We start from the raw sequence: 13642 nt of genomic DNA on the forward strand, positions 1-13642 counted from the left end.
TTATTCACAGTAGCTGATGACACTGTTCACATTCTATGTATGAGAGACCCTGTTCATCGTTAATCTCCACCTGATATTAAATTTAAACAAAACAGGGCCCAATTTCATAAAGCCTGTAAGCACAAAAATTTGCTTAGCATGACATTTCTTCCTTAATAAAAACAGGATTTTCAACCAAATTTTCACATGATTTTCAGGATAAGCAAACAACAGCTGAATGCCAGTAAAAAGCAATATGCAACAAATTAAAATTTGGTTGGTAATCTTGTTTTTTATCAAGGAAAGAAAATCATGCTAAGCAAATTTGTGTGTTTACAGGCTTTATGAAATTGGGCCCAGCGCAGAAACACAAGATAAATTATAGTTTGTCCCAGTGACTAGTGCACACTTTTTGCCTTCAATTGTCTTAGTGGTTACAGAGGTGGTTCCCATGAAGAAGAATAGGGACTTTTGGTTTTCGACGACGGATGGTTCTGCGACGGGTAAGATGACATTTGGCGTCATCTGCGCATGCGTCGGCTTTGAGGACGGCCGTCCCTCAATTTCTACGACAGTACTTTGGATGAATCTTCGTTGTGCTGAAAACGACAACGTTTAGCTGAACAACCGTCGCAGAACCATCCGTCGTCGAAAACGAAAAGTCCCTAGTATAACCTTCATGACAGACTCAAACAACCAATCAGGACCCTTCCCAGATGTCATCACTATTTTCACACTCGCCATCCTGAAGTACTTACATGTGACGCGCATGTCACGACCACTCGTTACTGGACCTGCACGACCATGTGCTGTGAAGCGTTGGGTGGCATTATGATTGTGTACTAATTAAACTGTACTCAGAACACTGTGCTACATGTATTGGCCTACCCACTGCCAAAACAAAGGATTCTAACTGCCTCTAGCTACCGGGCAACCTCGGTAGTCTAGTTGGTAAGACACTGCTCTAGAATTGCAAGGGTCGTAGGTTCGAATCCCACCCGAGTAACATGCCTGTGAAATTTTTTCACAGGACTCGGGGAAAGTACCGAGTACACAGTGCTAACACACATCGCTGTATGGGTAAAAACCAAAATGAATATAAAACATAGGACTTGAACTGCCTCTAGCTACCACGCAACCTTGGTAGTCTAGTTGGTAAGACACTGCTCTAGAATTGCAAGGGTCGTAGGTTCGAATCCCACCAGAGTAACATGCCTGTGAAATTTTTTCACAGGACTCGGGAAAGTACCGAGTACACAGTGCTAACACACATCGCTGTATGGGTAAAAACCAAAATGAATATAAAACATAGGACTTGAACTGCCTCTAGCTACCACGCAACCTCGGTAGTCTAGTTGGTAAGACGCTGCTCTAGAATTGCAAGGGTCGTAGGTTCGAATCCCACCCGAGTAACATGCCTGTGAAATTTTTTCACAGGACTCGGGAAAGTACCGAGTACACAGTGCTAACACACATCGCTGTATGAGTAAAAACCAAAATGAATATAAAACATAGGACTTGAACTGCCTCTAGCTACCACGCAACCTCGGTAGTCTAGTTGGTAAGACACTGCTCTAGAATTGCAAGGGTCGTAGGTTCGAATCCCACCCGAGTAACATGCCTGTGAAATTTTTTCACAGGACTCGGGAAAGTACCGAGTACACAGTGCTAACACACATCGCTGTATGGGTAAAAACCAAAATGAATATAAAACATAGGACTTGAACTGCCTCTAGCTACCACGCAACCTCGGTAGTCTAGTTGGTAAGACACTGCTCTAGAATTGCAAGGGTCGTAGGTTCGAATCCCACCCGAGTAACATGCCTGTGAAATTTTTTCACAGGACTCGGGAAAGTACCGAGTACACAGTGCTAACACACATCGCTGTATGGGTAAAAACCAAAATGAATATAAAACATAGGACTTGAACTGCCTCTAGCTACCGGGCAACCTCGGTAGTCTAGTTGGTAAGACACTGCTCTAGAATTGCAAGGGTCATAGGTTCGAATCCCACCCGAGTAACATGCCTGTGAAATTTTTTCACAGGACTCGGGAAAGTACCGAGTACACAGTGCTAACACACATCGCTGTATGGGTAAAAACCAAAATGAATATAAAACATAGGACTTGAACTGCCTCTAGCTACCGGGCAACCTCGGTAGTCTAGTTGGTAAGACACTGCTCTAGAATTGCAAGGGTCGTGGGTTCGAATCCCACCCGAATAACATGCCTGTGATATTTGTTCACAGGGCTCGGGACAATACTGAGTATACAGTGCTAACACACATCGGTGACACACATCGGTGTATGGGTAGAAAAGAAAAATTATAATGTGCGAACTACAACTCTTCTACCAATCGTATGGTCTTGGTTAAGTGTGATGTGCAACTAGTTTACATTTCCGAACTCAAGACATTGTGAAGGCATGAGAAACTGACTACGTGTATATGGGAGTAATTTCAAACACCACAGCAAATTACACTCAAATTGTACATGATTTACTGACACGATTCACTGTCAAGAAGGCTCGTCATTCTACAAAGACGCAGAAGTTTGTGTTGAGTGCAAGACAATAAATACCACGACATCCTAGTCACTGCAATGGGTGGGCCGGTTACAAAATGGCAGTGCGTTTCTGGTATGTCACCTTTAGATGGGGTCTTTTTAATAATTTGAGACCAGAACTGGCACTTTTGGCTCGATGTCCATCAACTTCAACCATGGGAGGGGTGGGGCACTGGACATGTGAGTCTTGTTTGATCATTGTTATGCAAATAACATATGAGGAATTACTATCGTTAGATGCCTTCTGCTGCTGAGAGAAATGTTACGTTGATAAAAAAATATGGTTATTTATATTTTTTCAATGAGCAATTGAAAATTGAAGGAATAAAAAATATACTTTAACACAATCAAAACAAGTGGATTACCAACGAATTTTGGCTAACAATAACGCAATCAACTATTTATGTAACTGCACTTGTTTTACTGGATGTATTCCTGGAATATAATTACAATGGTTTTTACCTTGACATTTCCGCCACCTGGCTTGTGCTTGGTGTTGTTTAAGGAGCCACATCTTGACTGTACGGTGGTGAAATCTACTTTCTCCGTCTGAATCTTCACCTGTAAACAAAATGGTTCAGCCTTTGTAAACAACAAGTGTCAGTTCAACTTGGTTAACAAAACATCACTACATTCAACTCAATGTCTTCAATCTTGTAGTATTAACTCTTTCAGGACCTGGTTTTGTTACAGGTTTTTTCTGGGTTTTTTTAATACGCTTTTTTTCTTAAATGGCCAGCTGTGTGATTTTTTTTTTCAAAACCTAAAAAATGAAGAAGAAAAAAAAAGGCAATAGTATTTCTTGTTGGATTAATTATGCCTTCTCTTGGTAACATGTATACAATGGGTTGCACATATGTGATTGATGACACTTTGTGAGTTAATAAAATAGAACGAACAATAGCGGTGCTTTCCGATACATAAAATAGATCGTATGAACTTGACCATGGCACTAAAAAGAGTTAATATTAACAGTCATTCAATTCAAAATTAAACCTACATGAAATCGATGAAATGAACAAAATAATAAATGAACAAAATAATAAATTGTTTACAAAACTCTTCAATACACAAACGCAATAATTGCTTAAAAGGCAAACAGCTGTTTTCTAGAAAGCGCAAATTCACAAAAAGTAAAAAGTACATCCACCCTCCTTCAGATTGTCAGATTTGAGTAGTAGGTAGCGGAGTTTGATCAACATGGCAGCTGACCTCCTTCAAATGTGAAGAGTACATTCCCAACTCCGCTGTGACAAGCTTTGACATCCTTGGCATCAGTTATGAATACCCTTAGTTAAAGGGAAGGTTTACGTCTTGTAATCCATTTTAAAATTAAGGGTAATAACAGGGTTAGAAGCCTACAGCACTTTTTGATAGTATAAAGCATTTTGAGAAACATTTCACTACAAAGTTTTGTTGTTATGTAAAAACTTTCAAGAGTCCTGTTGTTTATTGTGGCGTCATTTAGCCTGCGAGAAAAACTCTACTAGGGTCGATATGTCAGGCCATTTAAACTCTACTAGGGTCGATATGTCAGGCCATTTAAACTCTACTAGGGTCGATATGTCAGGCCATTTAAACTCTACTAGGGTCGATATGTCAGGCCATTTAAACTCTACTAGGGTCGATATGTCAGGCCATTTAAACTCTACTCGGGTCGATATGTCAGGCCATTTAAACTCTACTAGGGTCGATATGTCAGGCCATTTAAACTCTACTAGGGTCGATATGTCAGGCCATTTAAACTCTACTAGGGTCGATATGTCAGGCCATTTAAACTCTACTAGGGTCGATATGTCAGGCCATTTAAACTCTACTAGGGTCGATATGTCAGGCCATTTAAACTCTACTAGGGTCGATATGTCAGGCCATTTAAACTCTACTCGGGTCGATATGTCAGGCCATTTAAACTCTACTAGGGTCGATATGTCAGGCCATTTAAACTCTACTAGGGTCGATATGTCAGGCCATTACCTATTTTCTTTTACACCATAGGTCCTTTGGGTTGGTAAGCAGTTTGCAACATCTAATTCTATTTTCTCACTTTTAAAATTAATGGCAATAACAACTTTTGGTTAGAGTCTTACAGCAGCTTTCGATAGTAACAAAAAAGCATTTTGAGAATCATTTCGTAGCTATGTAATAAAATATTAGTTGTTGGGCCCAAGGTTTGAATCTGTGATAACGCTTACTAGATTGTGTATTCCTATTAGGGATTATTTTTCCTGCATACAGACGATGTGACCTATGTTTACATTTAAACCGCCCTCTGTTGTAAAAACACTGTATACGTCATGTTTTGCTGGGCAAAAATACACGTAGTCATGTACACTTTCTAGCTAGCTGCCAAAACACAAAGGTTTTGCCCGGCATATCTACAACTTTAAAGGATTTGTAACAAACATTGGGCTCCAATTGCCAATAATATACTTTTCCTTTAAGGCGCATTGGGTCGGGCTGCAGAACATTGACACTCTTAGAACTACTCAGCGTTAGGGGATCTTTCTTGAAGATGAAGTGTTGCCAATGCTTATTTTGTTAAAAACACTGGATACTTTTGGTAATTGTCAAAGCCAGTCTTCTCACATGATGTATCTCAACATATGCACAAAATAACAAACCTGTGAAAATTTGAACTCAATTGGACATCAAAGTTGAGAGATAGTAATAGAAGAAAAAACATCCTCACATGAAGTTGCGTGCTTTAAGATGCTTGATTTTGGGACCTCAAAATCTAATTCTGAGGTCTCGAAATTAAACTCAAATATTTTAGTGGAAAATTAATTCTCTCTCGAAAACTTATTTCAGAGGGAGCCGTTTCTCACAATGTCTTATACTATCAACAACTCTCCATTGCTTGTTACCAAGTAAGTTTTTATGCTCACAATTATTTTGAGTAATTACTAATAGTGTCCACTGCCTTAAAGGTTTCTTACCTTTCCTCCGCCTGGTGTGTGCTTCAAGTTGTCCTTGGAGCCGATCTTAGACTGGACATTCTTGGTGTTTGGAATAGGAGTGGACATCGTCTTAGCACGAGGAGATGTAGGCTCCGAGGATGCTAACAAATGACAAAAACAAAAATGACAAATCTTTTAGAAAAAGATAACTTATAGCTTATCTTATTACTTTACTTTATTACTTTGTGGCGTGTAATGGCCGAGCGGTTAAGAGCACCGGACTCAAGCTCTGGTGTTTGATCAGCAGAGTGTGGGTTCGAATCCTGGTCGTGACACTTGCTACGTAAAATTGGGGAGGTAGTGCTTTCTGCTCTACCGGCAAGGCTTCGGACTGATAATACCCAAGCCTACACCCGTATGGACTCCCTAGGAGTAGGTGGCAACGGCCTCTGGAAAAAATAATTGTAGCCCACACCTTGAAGTGGCCTTCAGGCTTTGTGTGTCTGGCAACTTGCATAAAAAGAATTTTAAAAACAATATATAAAAAAAAGGTGGAGTATAACTAGGTGAGGTTTGCAGTCACACCATGTGTAAGTCTCTTTTGAGTAGTGTTGGTTCTGAGATAAACTGGAGTTGTCAACCACTGCTTCTTTTCAGAACCAATACTACTCAAAAGAGAGTTGTCAACCACTGGTTCGAATCCCCCAATCTAACCGCTGATTTCACTATGTCTAGAATAAGTAGGTCAAAACTGTAGTCTTGTTACTGAAACACAATTCATTTACTTGTGTAATTCATAATCATAGATATTAATCCAATGTTTATATGAGAGAGATTGGCTCTTGCAGGCTCAGTGTGTATCAAGTTTGCTGAGTTCCATTGACGGGAAGATCATCTAACCAAACAAACAAACTTTTTGTAGGGTAAAAACCAAAATTAATATTCTTTATCCCCGATTCAAATTTAGCATATATTAAGTCGTTCAGTAACCCCTGCTAAAATATAGAACTCAAACTGCCTCTAGCCATCGGGCAATCACGGTGGTCTAGTTGGTAAGACACTGCTCTAGAATTGCCAAGGTCATGGGTTCGAATCCCAACCGAGTAGTATGCCTACAGTGACTTTTTCACAGTATACAGGGTTGCAACACACAACGTTGTAAGGGTTAAAATCATAACTCATATTCTTTATCCATAATGCAAATTTAACATATAGACCATTGCATATGACGTCACACTCTCAAAAAGGAGGCAGGTCATTGGACAACAGCTGTTCTCTGTGCGCGTGACCTCAGCGCACCTGTAGCGTTTCGCGTTATGCAAGGGGAAACTATTGATTTTACACAATACAGAACGCGCCTTCGTACAGTGCGCGAAATTTAGGGAGTCAACTGTCTTTTGTGCATGTTTATATGCGATTTTGACACCCAAAATGACACCCAGGATAGGCATATGTGGGTATGCTGCGCGTATTGAAAGGGGTCTTTTTTAAAGGGGTGAGAGTCATTACTAACGAAAAAATCTTAAACTTGGATACAAATTCTAAGGTATGATGAAATGATGCCATTTCTACTGTTTGGTAACACCTGGGGTTATAGATTCCAGGAGCTTTTGGAAATGGTATCCAAAGCACTAGAGAAGTAGACCAATGAGCTTCATTTTTAGGACCAAATATACTGATTTTCTTCACCAGGCTCACATAAAAAGTGAGTTCAGCCAAAAGTCTGAGTTCAGCCAAAAGTCTTAACAATCTCATCCCTGACTTTAACAACAACAAAACTTGTCTCACCTGACTTCCTAGGGCTTGGGCTGGTTGCCTTCCCACTGCCGATGTCACTCCTAGCTTTGACATGAGAATAATCCACCTTCTTGTCAAATATCTTGACATTACCGCCTCCTGGTTTGTGCCCTGTGTGGCTGACTGTACGAGACTTGACACCAGACATGTCTGACTGTTAACAAGATGAGAAGCAAATTATAGGACCATTAGTTTACAAACAGCATGACAATCCCAGAATACTTAAAGGCACTGGACACCATTGGTAATTACTCAAAATAATTGTTAGCGTAATGAACAATGGAGAGCTGTTGAAAGTATCAAACATTGTAAGAAAGGGCTCCCTCTGAAGTAACGTAGTTTTCAAGAAATAAGTAATTTTCCACAAATTTGGTTTAGAGACCTCGGAATTAGCTTTAGAGGTCTCGAAATCAAGCATCTGAAAGCACACAACTTCGTGTGACAAGGGCGTTTTTTCTTCCATTATTATCTCGCAACTTCGATGACCAATTGAGTTCAGTGAGAATACTGGTCTTCGACAATTACCAGTAGTGTCTAGTGCCTTTAAGGCTAGTATAAATTACAGTAAAATGACCTTCAACAAATTCTCCGATGCTATGACACCATTGAAACCTTTTGCAAAGGGCTCTGTTAGGGTAAACTTAAAGGAACACGTTGCCTTGGATCGGACGAGTTGGTCTATAAAAAGCGTTTGTAATCATTTGTTATAAAATGCATATGGATAGAAAGATCTTTTAAAAGTAGAATACAATGATCCACACAAATTTGCCTCGAAATTGCGTGGTTTTCCTTTTACTCTGCGAACTAACACGGTCGGCATAAATGGTCGACCGTGTTACTCCATGGTTAGTCGACGAGGTAAAAGGAAAACCGTACATTTTCGAGGCATGTTTGTGTGGATCATTGTATTCTACTATTACAACACCTTTCTACCCATATGCATTTAATAACAAACGCTTTTCAAACACCAACTCGACCGATCCAAGGCAACGTGTTCCTTTAATGCCATACCACATCTATACTCAATAAGACTGCGCTAATAAAACTGTTCTATTAACCTTGACTGTAGCAATTTTGACGTTTCCACCGCCTGGTATGTAATTCTCCTGTCTACTGTTGATTCTTGGTGAAGTCGACTTCAGCACACAAGAGTTGGGTCTCGGAGACTGCTTTCTTGGAGATTGTGGTCTCCTCACAACATCGTCATAAGATCCGACTGATCTTGGCCTCTGCCTTAGAGATGGAATCTTGGTGGGTGTTCCTTTACCTGGGGATGGGGATGGGCTCTGCCGTGGGGATGCCTCCTGCTCTGATCTTGGGGAAGGAGGTGGTATCTGTGGGGAGGGGGATCTTTTTGCAGCAGCTTGGGGCTCTTTGTGGATAGAATCAGGGTTAAAGGCCTCACAGGGAGCTGCGTCAGGTTCTCCTGGCAACCAAAACAAACAAATCATACATAAGCTTCAGCCTTGCACTTGGAAAAAATTCCATTTTGTTACGGACCAAAAGAAGTACAAGTGGTAAAAACATTCTGTATTAAACAAATTTTCAGTTCAGCAGTCGATTTCACAAAACGCTAGGATTAATCCTATCTCGAGTTAAGACGAGTAAGGCGAGTTACCCGTCCTTACTTAGGATGGTTTCAATTCGTCCTACACCTTTCGACACGGAACTGAACTCGTGTTAAGTCCTAAGATTAATCCCGGAGGTAGGAAGAGTGTGGTGAAATCGACAACTGGAGCAATTCAAATTTTTACATTTTTTTTAAAAACTTCCAAACACACAGACATATTTCTCCTTAAACTTTTAGAGAGAAAGTTAACAAGGCAAACATAAGTTGAGTTCATACTTACCATGCTTTACTTTTCTTAATGAATCAAAAGCAAGCTAAATCTTAAGGGCATTTACATTTTTCCTCTTCACTAAGAGGGTACGACTTTAGCAAAGCACAAGATAAGTACAGTACTTAGAAAATGCTCGAATAAAGTTTGAAAGTGCTTTAAGAAATTTGTAACATTATATTAGCATTTGATTAATTCAAAACAAAACAAGCGTGCATAAGAAAGCCCAATTAAAATTCAAAAACAATGTACCATAAAATAAAAGTTTATTCCACAAACACAGATCTTTATCATTTGATTGGTGGAACACATGCCTTGTGTCATCACCTATTTTGCAAGTAATTATCACCTTTGCAACTTTAAGAAGAGCTTAAAAACAAGGAGAAATATAATTATAGCTCTAATTTTTAAAATCTACTTAAAAGGCCAAAGTAGAGGTCAAAGGGTTATCAACCCAAAACATGTTTCTTCATAAAAAGTAATGGCAGATTTGGAATGCTCATGCTATTAATCCTTTCAAAAAATTTCAACCGATTTGACCAAGTGGTTACTGATTAATGGTTGTTTGAATATCGGCAGTCGCACGCATTTTGACCGAAATCAATAAGAAAGTGCAGGCTGTAGCGCGAAAACCATTTAACGGAAAGGGAGCTAAAATTCAACATTTAACTTGTTGAGCCAAATGACGCCTTAACCCAAATTTGAAGAGAAAGGGTTTACACTACATTTCTTTTGTGTGATTTGACACTGGATGACCCCAAAGCATAAGTTTACTATGCAATATTTTCTTCTATTATAGCTACTGTATGAAATTTAACCCATTCCGTTATAGCTTGATGACATTGAGCTTTGGATCAATATGTACATTGTACATGAAATAAGGTGAATGAGTCCTGGAAACTTGAAGGATCAACGATGAGTCAGAATGAGCGGACGTCATCTATAGGGATGCAACCAGGGTGTGTAGGAAATCCTGTATTATGACAATTTTTCCTGACAGGCGAGTCAAGTGTCTCATAGAGGGGGGTCATTTACTATGTGGTGTCAATTGGGGGAAGGAAGGTAGTTGACAAGTTTACTACCACAAACATACCATGCAAGATATCGAGCTACGTACAGCACAACATAAGCCCTCTTCACACAAGAGCAATTTAGCAAGGGTCCCTTGCTAAATTGTAACATGGCTGTAAATATTTACAACTAGTGTGAAAGGACAACAATTGTGTATACTGTCCAAGTTTCTCTTGCTTAATCTTGTCAAACATTGCTACATTTTACAACCATGCTACAATTAAGCAAGGGACCCCAGTTAATCTGCTGTTGTGTGAATAAGCACTCTAGTCATTGTTGCTGTAAAACAAGCTGGGACTAGGGGAGGCGTAACAGTTGCCCTGTGGGTTGGTGGGTTGTAATTACCCAACGGTGACTACGGTATACTTTGGAGAATGTTGTTATTTACCACTACATTGAGCAGGATTTATGCCTTCGTATTAATTTCATTTCAGATAAATTTATTTCATGTCAACATCAATCAATACGGTGTGATAACATTGTTCAGAAAACATATAATAACTTGTACTAAGGAAAACTTAATCCAGTTAATGAACAATAAATAGAAACTAGTTTGACGTTAACATGTAGGAAAAAGAAGAAGCAAAAGCTTGTTTTCCCTCTTCTCTAAAGACAAGGACAATTTACACAAAAACGAGCACCAACAAACAAAAGGTACATGGACATTATGCATGAGTGAGACTGGGCAATAGATAAATAATTACTAAACAAATGTTGTGATTTAAAAGTAAAAGAGACAAATAATTATTATTATTATATATATATATATATATATCATATAATGAATAGGGTAGATGGCCTTAGCTTTCGATCCAATCCGGACCTTCTTCAGAGGCAATATATATATATATATATATATTTTTACCCATACACCGATGTGTGTTAGCACTGTATACTCAGTACTTTCCCGAGTCCTGTGAACAAATATCACAGGCATGTTACTTGGGTGGGATTCGAACCCACGATCCTTGCAATTCGAGAGCAGTGTCTTACCAAAATAATTATTAAATGGTGTATAAATCAATCAAAATCTTTTAAAGCTTTTTACGAAAAGAAAAAACGATGACAGACTGTTTAAGTTCTGCATTAAGACTATTCCAGTAAAGGACCCCTTTATGAAACGAACAAAGCTTATTCATGGTTGCCCATCATTTGTTTTACTACAGTAATTGATTGGACTCCAGACAACTGAACCGCCATTGAGAGAGGGGGTCATTCACTATAGTGATGTCAATTTTGGTTTTACCTTACATTGATATGTGCTAGCATCAAATACTCAGAACTTTCCTGAGTTCTGTGAAAAAATCACAGGCGGATTCAAACCCACGACCTTTGCATTCAGAGTAGTGTCTTAGCAACTAGACCACTGAGATTAACCGGTAGCTAGAGGCAGTTTGAATCCTATATTTCTATGGTGATGACAATGAAGGTGGTACAGTGAAGGAATCATTCATAATATAATACTGGGGTGGATTTCACAAAGAGTTAGGACTAGTCTTATCTCAAGTTACGACCAGTTACTCGTCCTAACTTAGGACTATCCATGCAATTTGTATATCTCTTAGGACTAGTCCTAAGTTAGGACTAGTCCTAACTCTTTGTGAAATCGACCCCTGGGTTCTTATGGATGTATAAAACACCCAGTCTTTTCCTACAAGGTATGCGGGGCTATGAGACCTATTCTTTTAAAGCATCATGGTAATGGGTTACAAGGTGCTGAGGGGCAATATGCTACCAAAGAAACCAGTAACACCAGGGCGATTCTCTTCTCTGTATGATAAGTGCACAATCTTTTACATCATGTACAGACATAACACAATACTCGGAACTATGGCTTTATGTCCCATCCGAAGGACGACAGCACTATAATAGCTTAAGTTCAGCTTTCTTATCCCTTGGCCAGGACATGCCATGGTCAAAGATACAATTTTTAACAGGTGTTCTATTCCTTATGAAGGGACTCTTTTATCAATAGGATACCTAAAATAATATAGTTTGTTTTTTGAGTTTACTGAGTGGAGTACAAAGCTGATAAGAAACTCTTGTATTAAAGGCAGTAGACACTATTGGTAACTACTCAAAATAATTATTAGCATAAAAAATTACTTGGTGACCAGCAAAAGAGAGCTGTTCATAGTATAAATCATTGTGAGAAACCACTCCCTCTAAAGTAACAACGTTTTTGAAAAGAAGTAATTTCTGACTAAAATATTTGATTGAATCTGAATACACACAACTTCGCGTGACAAGGTGTTTTTTCGTCCAATATTCTCTCGCAACTTAGACAAATAATTGAGCTAAAATTTTCGTAGCCTTGTTTTAATTATGCATACTTTGAGATACACCAAGTGAGAAGACCGGTCTTGCCAATTATCAAAGCTGTCCAGTGCCTTTAAATCATTGTTATAATCATTAGGACAGATTGATATTTTATTTTATTTTGTCAATTAAATGAGTATCTTACTGATTAAATACATTTTTATGAACCTCTCCGGGGATTGAAAACACACATTCCAAAAATGTGTAAAATTGCATTGTAGGCAATACATCATGTGGAGGAGCAGACAAACAACCCATGACTAACATTTTGTAACCGCTCTCGTTTGAGGTCAGAAACCTTAGCGCAATTTCATTCTATTTGATAGAAATTATCACCCAACATGACCTTTACAGAAAAAAAAATCAGTTAAAAAAACACGGAGCAACAGAAATATGATATCCCTCTAGAGGAATAAACACTTGATTGAGGTGATTTTGAGAGGCAAGTTTCTCCAAGTCCAAGGTACGATTGCTGCAATTTTGACTGCCTGCATCCTAGAGTGGCCCGCACTAATCAATTCACTAGAAACGGTCCACGCTCAACAACAACATTGCCGCAAAACACTTGGCTCTCTCGTGTATTGCCAGCACAGCAAACAGATTCAGAGTTACTATGGAAACAGACCTCTTTTGAATACTGGCGGCGATGCTCAAGGGAATCCATTAATCAACCCCAGTTTCTGTTGTGTTTCTGTTTTGTCCTCTGAAGTATTATTTTGTTTTAAATTTGAGCCAGGCTTTGATGGAATTCAGAAATTGATATGTGCAAATAAATCCAAACAACCACATGTACGTGTGCAATACTGTCTGGGATTTTGAGGCGTTGCATGGTGAGGTATCAATGCAGTTTGCGGTAAAATCAGGGCCCAGTTTCATGGCTCTGCTTACCGCAGAATTCTGCGCTTTTGATCACGATTCCCCATTTACGTGCATGCGCTGAACTTCTGCGCTGAACTTCTGCGCTAGCCTTGTATGCGTAGGATTCCTAGTTACGCGGAGTACGCACGTGCAGGCAGGAGCCAAAATTCGCCGCTAACCCGTGAAATACACTTATGGTAAGCACAGAATTTGCTGCTTCCCCTTGATACATCCAAGGTTTCTTTGTAAAACTGGGCGTGATCCAGTAGGTTGAATGATTTCTGAACGGCCCCCAAAACATTGACAAATAAAGAGACT

The 13642-nt window shown here is 39.2% G+C and overlaps 1 protein-coding gene across 5 annotated transcripts in view; it reads right to left on the minus strand.

Moving 5' to 3' along the window:
• The window catches only part of LOC117288379 (microtubule-associated protein 4-like), a 41896-nt gene that overhangs the window by 13912 nt on the left and 14342 nt on the right, over positions 1 to 13642 (minus strand). For all 5 annotated transcript variants that reach the window (XM_033769218.1, XM_033769221.1, XM_033769219.1 and 2 more), the window contains 4 exons: positions 8297 to 8664; positions 7230 to 7392; positions 5481 to 5602; positions 3007 to 3105 (listed from right to left, as the gene is read on the minus strand). In XM_033769218.1, the coding sequence (XP_033625109.1) occupies positions 3007 to 3105; positions 5481 to 5602; positions 7230 to 7392; positions 8297 to 8664 (752 nt within the window). The remainder of the gene's footprint in view (positions 1 to 3006; positions 3106 to 5480; positions 5603 to 7229; positions 7393 to 8296; positions 8665 to 13642) is intronic.

The sequence above is a fragment of the Asterias rubens genome, chromosome 3 (assembly GCF_902459465.1).
Source record: "Asterias rubens chromosome 3, eAstRub1.3, whole genome shotgun sequence".
NCBI lineage: Eukaryota > Metazoa > Echinodermata > Asteroidea > Forcipulatida > Asteriidae > Asterias > Asterias rubens.